The sequence below is a fragment of the Rhineura floridana genome, chromosome 5 (assembly GCF_030035675.1).
Source record: "Rhineura floridana isolate rRhiFlo1 chromosome 5, rRhiFlo1.hap2, whole genome shotgun sequence".
NCBI classification, from domain to species: Eukaryota; Metazoa; Chordata; class Lepidosauria; order Squamata; family Rhineuridae; genus Rhineura; species Rhineura floridana.
Window position 1 is genome coordinate 164512645 of NC_084484.1, and position 20786 is coordinate 164533430.

The window sequence follows — 20786 nt, forward strand, 5'->3', positions numbered from 1 at the left end:
TCTACTAGACATATTATTACTGTTGTCCTATAGAGCTTCCTGAGCCAAGTGCTGAAGAGGAGGCATCATTGTATACAGGTGGAACACTTAAAACCAGAATCCAAACGGCCTGGCATCAACCAGGCTCTGTTCACCACTCTGGGTGGTTTACTTTTACCTCTCCTTCCTTTCATTTCCTTCAAAATTTGTTAAAGGTTGTTTATACTGCTGTAACCCGGTAAAGGGCAGGTAATAAATATCATCACATTTGTTTTTGTGATGAATAAAAAGTGACATTATTTAACACTTCATTATGTATTTCTTCAATTAACAGACTAAAATTACAACAATTAGCATTTGGGGGTTGCAAAAAATTTTGAGGTTACAAAGGAGGTTCCATATGCAAAGTTTTGGAAGCACTGCTCTAGCTCTTTATTCCAGATAGCCTTTAACAACTCTCATAAGTAAGTGTTAGGAGGAGGAGAGAAATGAAGAGAGATCAACTGTGTAGGAAAAAGGAGCAAAAACAAAAAACACTTTTCCTTTTCAGAGCATCAACACATGGCCCAGATGTGATACTTGCAGATCACTTTCCTGGGAGAAGAAGCAGTCACCCCAACCCATCCAAACATGGTTTGCTTCCCAGAGTAACACAGGTCCATGGTACAGCTCTAAAATTACTTTGATATCATCACCACAAAATATCTGAACTTCCTTTGCCCTAATGAATCTGCTTGCATGTTATAATCATCTTCCAAAGCCCCCTTTCTCCTGCCTTCAGAAGTGTTGACTGAAGAGAGGGCTTTTTAATCATCTGAATTTGTTCTAACCTTTGTGAGCATCTGCTCTGATATCTCTGCTGTTTTGGTCTATTCGTCTTTTTCTTCTGTGATTGCTGTTACTCATTTGTCTGCTTTGTTAAGAAGCCCAGAAAAAGGAAACACCAAAGGGTGCAGTATAATAAATAAAATGATCCAATGCCAGCACTCAGTGTAGCGTCAGGAAGGGAGACATTCAATATGCCTAAATAGCAATTCACTTGGTCAGAATTTCTTCCAGGTAACCAGGCAAGGAAGGGTTTATAACCTGAAACAAATAGTTCCTCCTCCACTCTATTTCAGGCCATTGCTGAGCCACACAGGGTAGAATAATTTAAAAACAAGGCAATTTAAACCAAATCACAGGGGAAAGAGCTAACTTAGATCAAGTCCCCAACCTTCTGGTTCATCTATTTCTTTGTGCAACCATGAGTTTTAATTGGTTACCAATACAGTTTAAACATATCTGCTTGTTACTAATTAGAAACTTTTACTACATAGACACATCATTAAAAATTGTCCAGATGCCCTTTGCACTAAAGATATAAATCCATAAAGAGGAGCAATTGTGAAATTACAATTTTCCATGTGGCTCTGTATACATATACCCACACTAAGGAAGATCATCTACAGTTAAGAGTCTAGAACTTCCCAGAGGTAATGGCTATATTGTCACGCCATGGGAAGTAAATGCCCGTGCTGTTTGATAGTCAACAAATTCCATTTTTGAGCTAGCTATTTTAATGCTTGGCATTGAGATATAATAATAAAAAATAGGTTTTAACTCAGAGTGTCTAATAATTCCATACTTTCTGCTTGGAGATGACCTGGGGCAGTGCAGCGTGTAAGAGATAAGACCCTGCAGCTTAAATGTGGGTATCCATGAAGATAAAGGGGAACAGATACATTACAAATAAAGCTTTATTCTGCAGTCCCGTACAAGCACCCTGCTTCTGAAAATTATACAGCCCTGAAAGTTATTGCATGTTGCTGCTGACAATACAAAATTGTCTGAAGCTTGAGACAGTACTAATTCCTAAACAGCATTCAGGCAGCAGCACTCCAACATAGGCCACCAGTTTAACTTTAGTTGCAATTATTCATCTAGGCTACAGGACTTTACAAGTGACACAAACCAGTGGCAGTGGTGGAATGGAAAAGTTTTTTTGACCACCATCTCTATTCAGTGTCCATAAGCATCCCCCCCACTCAAGCCATTATGTTTTATTTTTATAGTATATCTTTGTCTTTAACATTGTTGAAAGTCGCCTGGAAACCTTCAGGTATTAAGCAACTTAACAACAATATTACACCCATGGACACATTATACAACAACAACAACAATAATACACTCATGGACACATTATGCTAACCAAATTGCAGCTCCACCTATACATGTCCTACAAAATCATTGATACACAAAATGATTGGAAGGAAGGAGTACTTCATACAATTTCTGGACAGCTGGATGCTTAGAGGGTGGTCTGTTGAGGGTGTCAAGTTATTTTAAAAAAGAGAGAAATGGAGGGGCATGGGACATGACCCCTTAACACTGTAGGATTCCTACCATGGGTGATGGTGGAAGACAGAGAAATACATGCTATGAGGTTTTAAAAAAAATCTTTCCCCATTACACAATGTGATAGAAAGAATGGGGGGTAGGGAAAAGGGTGCCCTATTTCCTTTCCCACTCTCCAGAAGCCTCCCCATTTCTTCTATGTAGCAATAAGGTAGTCAGGTTGGAGAGGCTGGCAGGCAACCCTGCACCTGACCCCTGTAGCGCTATCTAGCAAAGTAGGGGAAGGCTTCAGGAAGATGGGAAAGGAGGTGTCCCCTTTTCCATACTCCTAAATCCTCCCACCTCCACAAGTCACCAAGATGCATCTGGCAACTTCATTGTACAACTTTCCGTGAATGCTGAAGACACACCTCTTTACTCTGGCCTTTGACCCTTGAGATGTATATTTTTAGGACCCGCCCTATTTTCTGTGATGTTGGTTAGGCTGTTTTTTAACTGTTTTAATTGTTTTAAAATTGTTGTAACCCGCCCTGGGACCTCTGGGTGAAGGGCAGGTAATACATTCTAATAGTAATAATAAGTTGTAGACATCACTAAAATGCTCCAGGGTGGCCAGAGCCCTCAACAAGAACACCCAGGACACATGGAAACGTTTTTTTGCAGTTCACCACTTTTTCCTATATTAGATGAACAGCACCTCAAATTTACTAGGTGATTTGTAGACTGTTATCAGAACCCCACCCCTTTCAGTGGTAAACCTTTGCTCATACTGAGTGACAATTATGGAACAGGGAAGGGCACTGGTATAGTGTCTCACTGGCTGAATAACTTGTGATTTCATCTACTCTTTTGCAATCTTCAACTTTCTTTTCTGTCTGCAGTGCAAACAAAAGAGGGCTTTTAAACTTTTCCTGTATTTAATTATACCATGAGAGTCAGGAGTTTTATTCACCATTTAAACGTTCAACGGAATAAGCTCCATTGAATTTAATGGGACTTACTTCTGAGTAGACATGGTTAGGACTGCACTGTAAAACACGTTACATACAAGTAGTAGTAGTGAGAGCTAACATAATCTCTTCCAGCAATGAGCATTTGTGGAGTTAATGCCTCTCCCCAAAGAGGCCCACAGCAGCTGGTATGTCAAAAACCCTGTAAAGCTTCAAAGCCTTTTGTATACCCTCAGCCTGAGCTACTTGTGATCTGCACATTATTTTCATTTAGCTGCACTAAGGCCAAGACTAAACTTTGGAAGCCACAAATATCTGCTTTCTTGCTAGTATCAGTGGTATTCTGTACTTCTGCAACAGTCCATCTACACAGGCATAAAGTATTAAAATCCTCTCTATCTGTTTGAACTCCAGACATTTGGACTGCAATTCTAAACACACTTACTAGCAAGCAAGTCCCATTGAACACAGTAGGACTTACTTGCGAGTAAATGTGGGCAGGATTGTTCTGTGCATGAAATAAACATACTTTCATTACGAACCACTCATCTACGAAACCAGTTCCAAGTCCAATTTCCCAGTAAACTTTGAGGATAGAAACTGAAACCAAAAGGATCCCACACAAAATTAAAGGCTAATGCATTCTGAAAAGTCTATGTAAAACTAGTTGCCAAAAAACTTAATTTTGCAACACCATTACCCATCCTTCCCCAATCCATCGAAGAATCCCTTATTCATCAAATGCTTCAACATACTCCACAGCTGTGCAGCCACCATTTACTGTAATGGGGATTGTCTGGATCTTTCACATATGCCACATATAAAGAAGGGATGACAGTTGTAGACATTAGTGCTTGCTAAATTTGAAATAAACTTAGAGTGCACACAGTTCTTTGTTATAAAGAACTTTGTTTCCAAAGTGCTCCATCTTGTATTCGTTTAGGACTTTCCCCCCCAATTCATTACAGAGAACTAGAGTGCAAGGCTTATAACAATGCAAGTTAGAAAATAAGTATCTTGGCATAGCAAGCAAAAATTAAATAACTTTTTATAAATGTGGGCAATTATACTGAATATATTTCTATTGTCAGGTCAACCCATGAGTGAAACAAAACCCGACAACCCTAAACACACAGGTCTTATAAAGTCCTGGATCTTGGTATCAGCTGGTTGTCACCTGCAAGCTAGCTCTGTATGCCAACCACTGGCTGAGGTATTCTGACATCACAGAATGTTCACAACAATCCTACCTACTGAGAGAGACAATCAAGCGTTGCCAATGTAGTTGCTGTTCAAGAAGTAGAAAAATCAGTAAAGGGAGAGCAAAGGTATGTACTGATTGGCAGAAGGGATTGACCTAGAGGTGCTTGGAAGCCCTGAGAAAAAGTGGGAGGTACCTCAAGGAAAAATGAAGGCTGAAAAGCTGAGTGGAAAGACGATTCATGAGGCAGATCAGCTGTCCCTATTTCCTTTGTAGGATAGAAGCTTAGAGACCAAGCCATGAACCAGGATACTTCTGGTTCAAATCTTGTCTTTTCCCTGAACTAACCAGGTGGCCTGAAGCCACCATTAACCACCATTAACAGCCCAAGTCCTCCATCTGCAATAGAAGGATAATATTGGCCTAACCTTACACAATCATTACAATAAAATGTCAGTGTAGATAAAGCATGTCAAACATTATACAAATGCTACGTATTTTTAAAGTCACCTGCAAAACAAGAATCTGAAGAGGGGATGCAAGGAAGCAGCAGAAAACTCGAAAGATGGTGGTTGGTGGTGTCAACAAGAAGAGGATGCTGGGGAGAAATTTCACCTGCTGCCTAGAGGTAGGCGTGTTATGTGGTAACAGAAGCGGGCAAAAGCACACAACAGCTGGAAAGACATGGGGTAGGTAGGGATGAATTTTAAAAATGAATCTGACATACTTCGCCAAATCTTTGACTACAGTCCTCCAGTAAAATAAAGGGGGGTATATTTATCTAAATACAAAGGTGTCTTAAGAGGGGAGGGGAGAAAGAGTCTTAAGTGAGAGAGGAACTTTTACCAAAGCGTGGGTCAAGCCTTGGATCTAGCCAAGATGTGGTCTTGTTCTTATGGTTTATGTAGTAAATTTCTCCATCCTGGGTCATGGCTTGTTCCCATCCGTCAGGGAGCGGGCCTGTAACACAGAAGGAAGCAATTCATAGTAGGCTCTGGTTTGTCCCTGCTGAAAAAGTTAGCTAATTTTTAAAAAAAATAAAGAACCCCCAAAATAATTTACACAGAACACAGCACACGTGAAACTATTAGTTTCAGTATCTAGTAGCTCTGAGGGTTTCGGGGAACAGAGAAAGAAGCTGTGTTACAGTAAAGCACCTGTCCCCCACATCAGGAGTGAAAACACAAAATACCCCAGAGTTCACTCCATCTTTTATTTGCTCCAAATTTGCCATTAAATCCTTTTCCCAGGACTCAATGCTGGTGGCAGAAATACACATACAAACACATGCAAGAGGCCAGTCCTTGTGCCCAAAGGCCTCGTATTTTGTTTGCAACAAAGCACTTATTTCTGTCTTTGTTTTTATCACCTTTTAGGAGTGGCTGAACATTCATATTCCAGGAGCTTTAAGGATTTACTGGTGGTTCCCTTTACATTCTTGTTTAGTTAGGTTTTCCTAAACAATCCCCCCCTAAGTTGCAGTGCATTTTTTATATATAACTAGGAGAGTTGTATAAAATTATTACAGCACTGTAGTAGACAGGATACCAGAGCCTCCTGTATTTTCTCTCTAACTTAGTGAGGGCCAGTATGTTCTAGTGGGCCATACTCTGCTACACTTCGGCTGAGCAGAGAGGGCCATGGACTCCCTACACAGGATGACTTGTCAGAGACTTTCTCCAAATGGGAGAATAATCACCTACTTCTTGCAAGATTGATGAGAGCACAGATGAACCAGAAATTATAAATCATTGTATACAAGAACTATATAGACTGTTAATCATAAACACATTTGTTTATTGGCGGGAAATGGCAATGTTCTGTCTTTTCTGCAATGTCCTATCTTACTGAGCAGTGTGCTAATGTTCAGCACTGAAACATCACAGAAGCACAACTTGCCCCACTTAATTCCAGTGCAAATTCCAAACGCACACACTGATTATGTAAATGTATGAAGATTAAGTATAAAGCAAAGATGATTAACTAACAGGCTTTCAATGTTGCTCCCCCATAGCAGAGAGAATGAAATCTGAAATCAGGAAGGACCACTCAAGTTGGCACAAGTGGAGAGATGTGAAGAACACATTCGAGGGGAAAGTTTATTAGCAATATTTTTATGCTGCCTTTCTATAAAGCTCAAAAGGTGGAGAGTAAAACTGGTATTTCACATTACCTCAGATACACCCACGCCAACATTATTTGCACTTCAGCAGCCTGAAGGTTTCCTTTTCCCTCAATATGCTATATTCATTATACCTTGCTGCCCTTTTACGCTCTGAAATCCCTCCCAAACAGGCCCATCTGTTTTTCCACCAAACCCCTCTTCAGAATCTACATTGTTCATGAAGTTGTTCTTAACCCTCACGGACTTCATCAAGTTTCAACAAAATCTACGTACCAGCTCTTAGTCTAACCTTTTAGACTGGGGCAGCCCAGATGCTGGTGGACTACAACTCCCATAAATAACTGGGTCATAAATGAACTGGAATTAGGGATGAGCAGTGAGGTAGCCAAGTATGCCAACAGCATGGCTACAATAAAGTGTAAGTATTAGTTCCCACGACGGGAACGTAGCTTAAAATTGCATTAGCTTTTTTTACTGCAGCTACACCACACTGCCAAGTCTTGTTGGGCTTGTGATCAGCTGCAATCCTGAGAACCTTATTACATGTCCCTCCCTAGTGCTCTTATCTATTCTTATTCAGCTCCCTTTTTCTGAGGACCTATAACTAATGCGCTTGGTAGACCATGCCAATGCACCTTTGTCTATTTCTCAAAACTCATTTTCATTAAGCCATTTCATGAAAGAAAAGGCTATCAATGGCTGGTAGCCATGATGGCTATGTTCTACCTCCACTGTCGGAGGCAGTATGCCTCTAAATACCAGTTACTGGAAATCACAAGTGGGGAGAGTGCTGTTGCACTCTTGACATGCTTGCGGGCTTCCCATAAAGGCATCTGGTTGGCCACTGTGAGAACAGAAGTTGGACTAGATGAGCCATTGGCCAGATACAGCATGGCGGTTCTTATCAAATTGTTCAGGGTAGTAATAACAAAAAGAGATTTGGAGGATATCCAAAAGCATCTCTCCAAACTTGGTGAGCAAGCATTAAAATGGGAAATGTGGTTCAATGTGAGCAAGTGTAAAGTGATGCACATAGGGGCAAAAATTCCTTATTTCACATATATCCTAACGGGGTCTGAACTGGTAGTGACTGACCAGGAAAAAGATCTTGGAGTTGTGGTAGACAGCTCAATGAAACTGTCAACTCAGCTGTGAAAAAGGCAAATTCCAGGTTAAGAAACTGCCAATATCATAATACCATTATACAAATCTATGGTATGATCACACCTGAGCATACTGTGTGTACAGTTCTAATTGCTGCACCTCAAAAAGGAAACTGTAGACGTGGGAAAGGTTCAAAAAAAGGGAAATCAAAATGATTAAGGGATTGAAACAATCCCCTACAAGGAAACGTTAAAATAGTTGATGCTTTTTGGTTTAGAAAAAAGGAGAGCAAGGGGGATAATGATAGAGGTGTATATAATTATGCAGTGTGGAGAAAGAGAAGCTTTTCTCCCTCTTCTCATAATACTAGAACCCAACCTCAGTTAATCTAATTTTGGAGGATTCGGGACAAACATGGAGCATTTTGGCATGCAGGGCATAGTTAACCCATGGAATTTGCTACCACAAGATGTAGTGACAGTAACCAACTTTGATGGCTTTCAAAAGGGATTAGATAAATTCATGAGGATAAGGCTATCAATCGCTAAAGCAACAATGGCTATGTGCTACCTTCAGTATCAGAATGCCAATTGGGAATCATGAGATGGAGTACCACTATCTTTGTGAAATCACAGAGGATGGTGAAGGGTTGGATGACTGGAGGAGGACTAACGTCCCTATCTTCAGATATGGCAAAAAGGAAGAACCTGGGAATTACAGACTAGTCAGCCTGACAACAATCCCTGGGAAAATTCTGAGGCAGATTATAAAACGACCAGTCTGTAAGCACCTTGAAAACAATGCAATGATTATTAGAAACTAACATGGATTTCTCAAGAACAAATGCTGCCAAATTAATCTGATCTCATATTTTGATCGGGTAATGTCCCTGGTAGACTGTGGGAATGCTGTGGACATAATACATATTGACTTCAGCAAAGCTTTTAAAAATATTCTGATTAGCAAGCTAGCTAAACGTGGGCTGGATGGAACAACTATCAGGTGGATCCACAGTTGGCTACAGAATTGCACTCATACAGTGCTTATCAATGGTTCCTTCTCAAAGTCGGGGGAAGTAACAAGTGGGGTACCACAGGGCCCAGTGCTCTTCAACATTTTTATTAATGACTTGGATGAGGAGGTACAGGGAATGTTTATCAAATTTGCAGATGATACAAAATTGGGAGGGATAGCTAATACCTAGGAAGACAGAAACAAAATTCAAAGAGATCTTGATAGGCTGGAGAAATGGGCTGAAAACAACAGAATAAAATTTAACAGAGATAAGTGCAAAGTTCTACACCTAGGAAAAAGAAACCAAATGTACAGATGGGGGATACTTGGCTCAGCAATACCACATGCGAGAAATCTCTTGGGATTGTTGTTGATCACAAGCTGAATATGAGCGTGGTTCGTGGTTGCAAAAAAGGCAAATGCTATTTTAGGCTGCATTAACAGAAGGATAGTTTCCAAAACACATGAAGTATTGGTTCCCCTCTGTTTGGCACTGGTTAGGCCTCATCTTGAGTACTGGACACTGCACTTTAAGAAGGATGTAGACAAACTGGATCAGGTTCAGAGGGGGGCAACAAAGTTGATGAGGGGACTGGAAACAAAGCCCTATGAGGAGAGACTGAAAGAACTGGGCATGTTTAGCTTCAAGAAGAGAAGACTGAGGGAAGATATGATATCACTGTTCAAGTACTTGAAAGGTTGACACATGGAGGGCCAGGATCTCGTCTCAATCAACCCAGAGTGCAGGACACTGAATAATGGGCTCAAATTATAGGAAGTCAGATTTCAACTGAACATACCCATATGCCAGGCTCTTTCCATAGTCTTTGATACTTTTAAGCAGCTTAACTTATTTTTCAAGCTTATGAAGGACAACCCACTCCAATAGCAAACCATTTAGTAGCTACTAGCATTATTAACCCAAGGAAGAGTCTTTCAAATTAGAAATATGCATTACTGCATGCAGAAACACAGTGAATAAAGACTGGCTACCATGAAGCCTTTTAAAAGAAGCCTTTTAAAAGCAGTTCCCAATTTAGAGTTTTGAAAGAAAAAAAATACTTTTTCTCTGTTAGTGAATAAATTAATTCACTAGTTCTCAATCTGACCTTCTTTTGTGGCTTCAGGTGTGCCCCCTCTCCCTCAATAATCAACCACCGTATCAAATGTGAACCTTTCCCTATTTTCTATCATTGGAGCGGTCCTCCAAAATCTCTGCCAGTTTCTCTCCCATCTATCCATAATCCCCCATTTGAGGACTCAACTCAAAAGTTGCAACTACCATCATTGCTTTTGGGAAAACATGAATTAGTTTTACAAGTCAAGTTCTTTATTTGCATGTAGACATAGGCCATTTCACAGTACAAAATAAACGAAGTAGGCAAAATAGACATTTTAAAACCATAAAACATAAAACATGCGGTCACATCGGGTTTGTGGCCGGGACGGTTTTCACATAAGTTGCCCTTAACTTTTTTGCAGCTAGAGCAAAGTTAGCCATGGCAATTGTGACCTGCTTGTGATTATCGGTTAAAAGCTCAACCACCAAATTGTCAAAAGGTATCCCCCCTCTAGAACTAATAAAAGCAGCTAAAATTTTTTCCCTGGGGTGCTTGTACAAGGGGCAAAGAAGCACATAGTGGACTAAATCTTCAGGTACCTTGCAGCCTGAGACACAATAGCGCTCCTCTAGCGGGATTCCCGCATATCTGCCCTCGAGATAAGCTGAGGGCATCGTTTGAAATCTTAGTTCTGTGAAGGCTCTTCGTAACGGGGCACAGGTCAGAATATCAAAATAGGATGACATAGCGTGGTTGGGTTTAATTAGAGGAAACCAGGGTGAGAAAGGGGCTGCCACAATTGATACCCTATCTTGGTTCGTATCGTGGTTGAAAATCCAATTGCGAAGCTCAGAGGGATTGAAGCTTAGTAGTTCTAACGCTACTGTAATGGACTCATGTTACAGGAAGTCAGATTCTGGCTGAACATCAGGAAAAACTTCCTAACTGTTATGAAGCGTTATGACAACGGAATCAATTACCTAGGGAGGCATTCAAGAGACAGTCGAACAGCCACCTGTCTGCTATGCTTTAAGTTGGATGCCTACATTGAGCAGGGGGTTGGACATGATGGCCCTTAGGCACCTTCCAACTCTACTGTTCTATGATTCTTTGTATATGTCTTCTGATTACATAAAGCAATTGATGAAGCTTCTTTCTGTAGCTTATTACTCTATAGCTTTTTTAATGACACCTTGTTACAAAGACTACTCAGTGGACAGATAGACAACATTTAGCTTTCCCCACTCCCCGTATAAACGTGAGAGCAAACTACAAAAAGTAAAGCTTTCACAATTCCTAAATTCAAGCTCTTAAAAGTCTTCATCCAACAATTTCCATGCACTTCCTTTGTAATTTTATCAAAGTCATGCAGTTTCACATTTGAGAAGTCAGGTGTTCAAGTTTGAAAGATGCAGTTGTGTAAGTGAATAATATAGTCACTGACTGGACAAATTAATAATTAACACGCAATTCACAGATACAGTAATGTTATGAGCCTTGACATTTGTTCAGATAAGACCATAAAAAGAGCCAGCTGAATCAGGCCAGTGGCCCATCTTGACCAGCATTCTGTTCTCACAGTGGCCAACCAGATGCCTATGGGAAGCTCACTGATCAAGGCTGAGGAACCTGTGGCCCTCCAGATGCTGTTGGACTGTTGTCTATTGGCCACGCTGGCTGGGTCTGATGGGAATCAACATTTAGATTGCTACAGGTTCTCCATTCCTATTTTAGATAAAACAAGAAGATGCACAATGAGAAAAGTAATGGCAGGAAAAGGTGTTTCGCTCTATCCTTTCAACAAAGGAACTCCATAGCACAGGAGAACCCATGCTGCCATACGGTGCAGTTCACCACAACCGTTTCCCATTCAGACAGCATAAGGACTAATATGGGTTAAGGATTGCAATGTGCTAAATGGATCACATGGATTGCAGTGTGCTCAATGACCACAATTTAAAAGTGACACATAGAGACAATATTCCCTAAAACACCAATCTAGATCTCTATAGCATGCATCTGGTTGTGACTAAGTTAACAAACATAGCGAACTGGGCAAGAAGATTAGTACATAGGAATCTCCAAGTAATGTTTCCTAATCTCTTAACCATGGTTAAGTATAATGGTGAGCATCTCATGGCTTCACAGCCACCTTGCCCCTTCTCCTGTGCAGAAACCCCCTCCTGTCTCTTTTAAGCATGATGGCTGCACCAATGTTAATGGTAACCATGGTTAGCTTTAAACTGGAGAGAGAAGTCAGATTCAAACTCTGGTTTAGAAGATAGCCATAGCTAATATTACCCTGATATTTCTCGAGCCAAAGGATGCCTGCACAGATCTAGCTGACATCACAGCCCTCTTTAGGCATAAATTAACACTGTAAGATAACACTTGAGGGGAGGGCAGTGGGAACAAATGCGAGCTCTGCTCTTCCCCATCACTGTCCAACTCATAGAAGGAGAGTCTTTCCCAGATCTTGGAAGATGAGCTGCAGCAAGCCTTTTGTGTCCAGAGACTCCCTACATAATCAGCATTCTAACAGACACAAGGAGCCTCCACAGACACAAAAGGTTCCCCACAATGCAGTCATCTTCCATGAGTGACAGAAACTGTGATAGAGGGGAGAGAGACCTAGCATTTTAACTAACATTGTTTTAATTAATACAATAAAGTAACACCTGAAGGACTCTCATATCTTTTGAATGAGAGACTGAGTATCATAAAAGAGAATGCCTTGTGCGGTTGCTGAGCCGCTTCCCAAAAAGGGGATGAAGAAAACAATGCTGATGTTTTCAAAAGTGTTTGCACGAGAAACCAAATGTTAGGAAATTCATGATGAAATCACAGCAGACAGGAGAGAAATACATTAAGATTCCAATAAATACGAAAGAAGAAATAAGCAGAAAAGTTTCAAGAGGACAAAAGAGAAAAATAGAGAGAACTGGTATGTTGACTAACATGTAGTAACTAGAGCAGCAAATGAACTTTGATACTGCTTAAAAGCAGACTTGAACCAAGTCACATCTCACTTCCATATCCTGAAGTGGGTTCCTCATTAATTATACAAAGTCATTACTTTTAATTGGGTGTCCTACGTCCTTCATAGAAGCATTAGTTTATAGTAATTATATGGAAGAGACGCTACTGAGGATATGAAACATGCATGGAAGATAGTAATGACAGACTGCACTTGAGCACTGCATGACATTACACTATGAAATACTAAACTGCCTACAGCAACTTCCTTGAAGTTTTTGTTGATTTCTCCTTACCGGTTGCCGAATTCATGATGCTCTGTTGCACTGGAGGACTTGTGGGAGCTGTAACATTCATCTGGGAAAGGAGGGCCTTCCTTGGATCTTGCCATGTTGTTGTCTGATCAATGTGACTGAGACAAAACAGAACAAGGAATTTAGATAACAGACTATTGCAATAAAGACATTTAAGGTTACAACAGACAATGGGAAAAGTGAGGACCAAAGCACAAGCTCACACAGAAGGGGCAATAGACGACTGCCCTTCACAAAGTATGGTCCCAATCACTGTAGCTAAAGAACTTCAACGTTAGTTCAGCATGGCCAAGGGGCTTTTGGCTTGAATGGATCCCATGGAATATGTTGAACTGTTTTTGAAACAGAGGAGCATTTGCGGTATGGCACGGAAGGGCTTGATGTTTTAGACCAGAAACAACCTGTAAAATATGCAAGAGGGCTCTGTCTAAAGACGCTCTTCACAGACCTCTACCAAATAATGTTGGTCTCATGGCAAAAAAAGACAGGACAGTCAGCTAAAAACTCCAGGGCTACACAAGGATAGGGAGCAGAGAAGATTGCATCGGCTCTGAATGCAGCCAACTGAGAGTTGACCATTTTTGACGTTTTCATGCTTTCCGTTGTAACCTGGAGTATAATTAGCCTGAAGCATAATTAGCATTATTATATAAAAAGATTTGTCAAAATACAAATTTGACCATGAATTGGAGGAGGGGCATTTAACAGTTGAGAAAGGTGTCCAAAAAGAACAGTATGATTTCTGATGGCACAATGACGTTACAGATGAGTAGGTACAAATCATCAGGTCATTCTAATGAAGTCAGCTCTTTGGTTTGTGATGATATATCACCTTTTTATAGGGCACTAACATTTTAATGGCAAGTCTCTGCAGACTTTCTTGTTCATTCATGCACACACACACACACACCAAAAGCCCACAATTTACTAAATAGTCTGTGCTGTAGGGCTACCTTATTGGGGAATTTTATCTCCATTTTGAAAGGCCAATCAGAAAGGAGTGGAAATGGGAAAATTACTCTCTTCACTGTAAAAGAAAGGGGGGTCAACCAAATTAAAACCCTGTTATCTTCATCTAAATATTAGTAATATTTTGTTTTTATGAAGCTGCCCAGTTACACTGAATATGCTACCAACAAGACAAGTTAACTGATCTGGAAAAGTTGCTCTCTTTCCCTGCTCCTCTCTTTTTTTAAAAAAGTGTGTTTACTGCCCTGCTTCATTTCCGCTTCCTCAAATCTGCTTAGTCAGAATTCTAGGAACATAAACAACAGAGAGAAGCACTCAAGATTAGAGAGCAGACTGCTTTAATAATGCAGTTGCCATTCTTCTTTGGAAGGTGTGCATGGATATTGCATCACAGGCAACCCTCCTAAAGAGAGTGCCAGAAAAAGATGACACTAATGTGTACACAGACACTAACTAATTTCCTATAGCCAGTTGGGCACATGTACCAGAGAAATGGAAACGAAATTAAGAAAAACAATGGGGTTTTTTTGTATTTCAGATAACCATACTAGTGTGTAGGCAAGCACATTTATTTATGTGGTAACTGCTACAGCAAGGATACCCAAAAGATTGTGGTGTATTGAACACACCGGATAAAGAAAAATGGCAAGCACAACCAGGTAAGGTAGTGGCTAGTTTTGATTTGTCAGTCAAGACACTGCTATTCTGGGCTAAAACAATCATCATTGTTTATTCTGGCAACAACTTTCCAATCTACTTGTTTAATTTTTTTTAATTAAAAAAAATTACTTTTCAACATAAGTTTATTTTTAAACATAACCTTGCAGGTTCTGAGGGCACTGTGATCTTAGTTCAGCTTTTGATACTTTCAATTCTTGCTAGTGAACATTGTATCAGCTACCACTTTTTAGCCTTCATTAAAAAGGGAGTGATGAAAGTTCTAGATGACTTTCTCAATCCCTTTTTAATAAACATCCATTCAAATAACAACTAATCCTCCCCCCACACACATACACACACATTCAAACTCACAGAGTAGCTTTCCTGGAAAAAGAAGTTCAGATATCACCTTCCAATAAAACTTTTTGAAAATTAACACTAAAAAGTTAGAGCAACTGATGACGCTAATGCACATTTGTGGAAAACGTATCAGCAATTTCTCCCAGATCCTGCCAGAGCCAAATTAAATATTTTGGAGTGCCTGGTTTATGCTGTTTACAAAGAGTTTGGCTCATACTCCTTTAGCAGAGAGTCTGTTCTTCAGAGGCAAATCTCTGGCTTCTTATTCAGCTGGTGTCTCATGTTACAGTTTCCATAACCAAGTTATTCTAGAGAGGGAAGAAAAGAGTACTGGGAGGTAAAAAAAATTTAATGACTTTTGAAATAACACATGCAGCCTTACCCTTAAGCACACAAGAAGTAAAGCTAGGTAGTGGGCCTTAAAACAGACCAGGAAGGAAGAGAAGACATACATATGGGGAAAAAGCAGACTAGCAAATTGATTCTAGCATAAACAGGCATTAGTCCACGAAAGCTTCTGTCATAATAAATTGGTCAGTCTTTAAGGTGCCCTTAGACTCATTGATTGGTTTTGCAACAAGAGACTAAGGCCCTACCTGCACTGTGCATTTACAGCAGTATCACTAAACAGTCATGGCTTCCCCCAAAGAATCCTGGGAACTGTAGTTCTTTAAAGGGGCTGAAAGTTATTAGGAGAGATCCTATGCTCCTCACAGAGCTACAATTCCCAGAGTGGTTTTACAATCAAATGCTCTTCCCAAGGAACTCTGGGAGGTGCAGCCCTGTGAGGAGAATAGGGGTCTCCTAACAACTCTTAGCACCCTTAATGAACTACAGTTCCCAGGATTCTTTGGGGAAAGCCATTGTTTAGTGATATGCTACTACTTTAAACATATAGTGCAGATGGGGCCTAACATAGAAACGGCATCCAGCAGAGCAGCTAAGTTAATCTAACACGGGTGTCAACACTATCCTCTAACCCTCATGCAGACCCAGAAAAAAAAGTCACACTGGTTGACTTTGGGTATATCTGGACTCCAATGAGATTTCCAATGAAAGGATGGGGTCACTTTGTCCACCAGAGACCTTTTTATTTTTATTTTTTTGGTCACCACAGGTGTGTTTCACACTATCAAAGCACCTTGAGGCAAAAAACACTTATTCAGAGAAGGTAGAATTTTTCTGAGCAGTATATGTTGGCCCCTTCTCCGTGCATATTGATTAAACAATACAATTTCTGGGGTATTTTTGGACCCCAGTAGTGTGGTGGTGTTTTTTCCTTCAAGAAGGAAAATGGTAAGTGGTAACCAGCTGAAATTTGGCGACATTGTACAGGTGTGACAATGACCTAGGAGGACAACCCTGTAGGTCTACTCATGTGTAAATCACACAATAAAAGGCAGATATTTTCCCCCAGGGTTTCTAGGGTATTTTAGGCACCCAGTGGTCATTTGTTTCCAGAAGAAAAATGGTAAGTGGTAACTGACTGAAATTTGAGGTCATTGTACAGATTAAAATTTGTGACAATGTTCCCTGCACATCTACTTATGTGTAAATTACACGATGAAAAGTGCACCAGGAGCCAAAAAGTACTCCACAAGTCTGCATTAATGCTACGTCCCAAATCCAAATTAAAACATGCAGTTTGCAGCTATAGTTTTTATAATTCCCCCCCTCTTTCATTGGTCTTGTTTGCACATAAGACTGAACCAAACCATGGCTTAGCTTCCAACAGTACAGGACAGGACCGGGGAAGGCGCAACATGGCCACAGTTTTCTAAATATGCACCGGCATACTCCCTCGTTCATGTAAGTCACAATTTGGCTTAGTGTTATTTGCCACCCTGGGCTCCTGCTGGGAGGAAGGGTGGGATATAAATCAAATAATAAATAATAATAAATAAATGTGCTAATTGAGTCATTGTATGCCAACATGCTGTTGAGTGCCAAAATGAATGCAGAATTAGCATGCAGGCCCAACAAAACCCTAGTAACCAGCCATCAATGCCAATGCTAAGGTAGTATTTGTCCTCTTTCATTTCCAACTGGATTCCATTTCCAACCAGAATATTGACATAATGTCCATTTTGCTTCTTAAGAATCAAAATTTTAAACCCCAAATATGAGTACAACCTCCAAAATGCTTTACTACTGTCATTTGCCAACAGCATTAGAAACAACAGAATTCCATTGCTAAATATTTTAACACCACAGACACCAACTGCCAGACCACATTTGGTTATCTACAGACAAAGCTCCCAATATCATTTGGATTTGAACACTTTTGCTCTTAATGGAATTAAAGAAACAAGATTATGAACTCTTTCAAAGAAAAAAGGATACGACTATATGTTTGTTTTTTATAATTATTATTCCTGCTGTAGTTACTCACCGCCCTTCCTTTGGTAAGCTCAGAGCAGCTGACAAAAAGACTCCAAAGCAATCATCCTGCACTAAGCAGGTTTTGACCACTGTCATGCAAAGCTTGTTTTGCACATTCACATCAAATACTATTTCAAGGTTTAAGCACCAGCTGCAGTTTGGCTAATGTGAACAAGAAACTAAGGCTATTGTAAGAAAGAGAAAAAGAGGAGAAAAGGAATATGCAGCACATTCTGAATCATCCACACCAGCGTTTCCAACCTTTGGGTCCCCAGACATTGCTAGACTACAGTTCCCATAATTCCTGACCACTGACTATGCTGGTTGGAACTGATGGGAGTTGTAGTCCAGCAACATCTGGGGACTGAAAGGCTGGGAAAGGTTGATCCAGACCATGGTCTGTAAGATGACAATATAAACATTTGAGCTGAGCCATTCTGGACAAATGTCACATTTTCAACAACTCACTCAAAAAATTCTAAAAGCCATGGAAAGTGAGACATAGATTCAGAGCCAAGGTGAAATAACTACTCTGTCCAAGATCCTCATCATTGCTACCACCTGATAATGAAACCAGACTTGGAACAAGACTTTATCCTCTATGAAAATCCTTTGGAATATGATGATAAATCATCTAAGGGTACTTGGACTCAGGCTGGTGCAGACTAAATAGTACTTTGAGTTGTTTATTTATTTTTATTTATTTTATTTATTTATTAAATTTATATACCGCCCGACTAGCAATAGCTCTCTGGGCGGTGAACATAAAACAGTTGTTCCCAGAATGAAATACAAAGCCAACACAACTATAGTTTTTAATAGAGGTATGTTTTATAACAGTAGGCTTTTAATGGTCCACGGTGCAATGAGCAGTCACATTGTGCCAAGCTAGCTCTTAAATGGTATTCAAGGGCAGTCCCATGAAGAGTCCACTCTAAATGTTGATCTGAGATGACCCTAGCACAAACCACTGTCATCAGTTCTTTGCTCTTCAAGAAGATTGGGGGGGGGATGGAGTGATGAAAAGCACTATTAAGTTATATATTTATTATGACAAAAGCCCAACGCGTTTCGGCCACTCTGTGGTTTGGCCTTCGTCAGGGGATAAATGGGTCTAAAATATTCTTCTCCAGCAAAACTACTCACACTGATAATGACCACCATTTCCCCCCCTTTTTTCTTTTGGATGCTTGCCATCTTTTGCTGTTGAATACCACCTGACCCTGCATGGCTGTTAAGAGGACCAAGGAAATCTTACACTCCTGCCCCCTACTTTTTCTATTGGCCCCACTCCTGTACCTTTAATGCAGCCTCACATGCATAAGTTGAACAGGTGATGCTGTTCATGGCACAGCTATATCGACAATGAGAAAAACTTCCAGCCTGAGCTTCTGCATGCCTATTTGAATTAAGTCCCACTTCCAAGTGGTAAAGGATTTACTCCTCAGAGATTGCAGCATTCATTGGCTTTCTTCCCCTTCCCCCAAATCAGGCTACTGCTAAGCTCACAGGAATGGAGCCAAGAAAAAAAGTTGACATGGCTACTGCCATGTAACCTAAAAAAGGTGCCTCAGATTGTACATTTGCAAGCCTTTCAACAAGCCTTTAAGTAGAGACCTTATCCCAGTCTGTCTCTGTGTTGGAATTGCTTTTTAATATGTTTTTAAAGCTTTTTTAAAAAAAGAGATGTTTTTAAAGCTTTTTAAAAATGTTTTTAAAGATGTTTTGTTTTAATATGTTTTTAATGGTTGTTTTGTTTTAATATATTTTAAAGTCTGTTTTTATGATGTGTTAAAGTGTTTTTAGTCCTTTTGTTTGCCGTCCTGGGCTCCTACTGGGAGAAAGGGAGGAATATAAATCTAATAAATAATAAAGTAGGTTTATCATTTTTTCTCCTCACTGAGCTCAATGCCTCCAAGGAGCACCACTTATGAGATATTTTTTCTGCAATTCCCAGTGAGTACAAAATCTTCTAAGAACACTGAGGTTCCTGAAAATTTTCCCCCAGATGGAACTACCTTGGAACTGCCAAAGGTTCTACCTCATTACCTCCCTGCAAAGTTGTAGAGAAATTTGGGGAACTCTGCAGCTAGTTCTATAGGATTGCTTCCTTTTACTTGCTTTTCTGGGCTGATCAATGTACAGGATTCAGCATGGAACTGAAGTGTATACCTGAAGACATCATAAGAACATAAGAACATAAGAAGAGCCTGCTGGATCAGGCCAGTGGCCCATCTAGTCCAGCATCCTGTTCTCACAGTGGCCAACCAGGTGCCTGGGGGAAGCCCGCAAGCAGGACCCGAGTGCAAGAACACTCTCCCCTCCTGAGGCTTCCGGCAACTGGTTTTCAGAAGCATGCTGCCTCTAACTAGGGTGGCACAGCACAGCCATCATGGCTAGTAGCCATTGATAGCCCTGTCCTCCATGAATTTGTCTAATCTTCTTTTAAAGCCGTCCAAGCTGGTGGCCATTACTGCATCTTGTGGAAGCAAATTCCATAGTTTAACTATGCGCTGAGTAAAGAAGTACTTCCTTTTGTCTGTCCTGAATCTTCCAACATTCAGCTTCTTTGAATGTCCACGAGTTCTAGTATTATGAGAGAGGGAGAAGAACTTTTCTCTATCCACTTTCTCAATGCCATGCATAATTTTATACACTTCTATCATGTCTCCTCTGACCCGCCTTTTCTCTAAACTAAAAAGCCCCAAATGCTGCAACCTTTCCTCGTAAGGGAGTCGCTCCATCCCCTTGATCATTCTGGTTGCCCTCTTCTGAACCTTTTCCAACTCTAGAATATCCTTTTTGAGATGAGGCGACCAGAACTGTACACAGTATTCCAAATGCGGCCGCACCATAGATTTATACAACGGCATTATGATATCGGCTGTTTTATTTTCAATACCTTTCCTAATTATCGCTAGCATGGAATTTGCCTTTTTCACAGCTGCCGCACACTGGGTCGACATTTTCATCGTGCTGTCCACTAAAACCCCGAGGTCTCTCTCCTGGTCAGTCACCGCCAGTTCAGACCCCATGACCGTATATGTGAAATTCAGATTTTTTGCTCCAATATGCATAATTTTACACTTGTTTATATTGAATTGCATTTGCCATTTTTCCGCCCATTCACTCAGTTTGGAGAGGTCTTTTTGGAGCTCTTCGCAATCCCTTTTTGTTTTAACAACCCTGAACAATTTAGTGTCATCAGCAAACTTGGCCACTTCACTGCTCACTCCTAATTCTAGGTCATTAATGAACAAGTTGAAAAGTACAGGTCCCAATACCGATCCTTGAGGGACTCCACTTTCTACAGCCCTCCATTGGGAGAACTGTCCGTTTATTCCTACTCTCTGC

General features: G+C 40.5%; 1 protein-coding gene across 8 annotated transcripts in view; it reads right to left on the reverse strand.

Annotated features, from left to right (window-relative positions):
• YAP1 (Yes1 associated transcriptional regulator) overlaps positions 1 to 20786 on the reverse strand; it is a 132631-nt gene that overhangs the window by 45215 nt on the left and 66630 nt on the right. For 4 of the 8 annotated variants that reach the window (XM_061628742.1, XM_061628746.1, XM_061628744.1 and 1 more), the window contains exons 3-4: positions 13044 to 13159; positions 5314 to 5427 (exon numbers count right to left, since the gene is read on the reverse strand). In XM_061628742.1, coding sequence (XP_061484726.1) covers positions 5314 to 5427; positions 13044 to 13159 — 230 coding nt within the window. The remainder of the gene's footprint in view (positions 1 to 5313; positions 5428 to 13043; positions 13160 to 20786) is intronic. The other 4 variants (XM_061628747.1, XM_061628750.1, XM_061628748.1 and 1 more) reach the window with 1 other exon arrangement.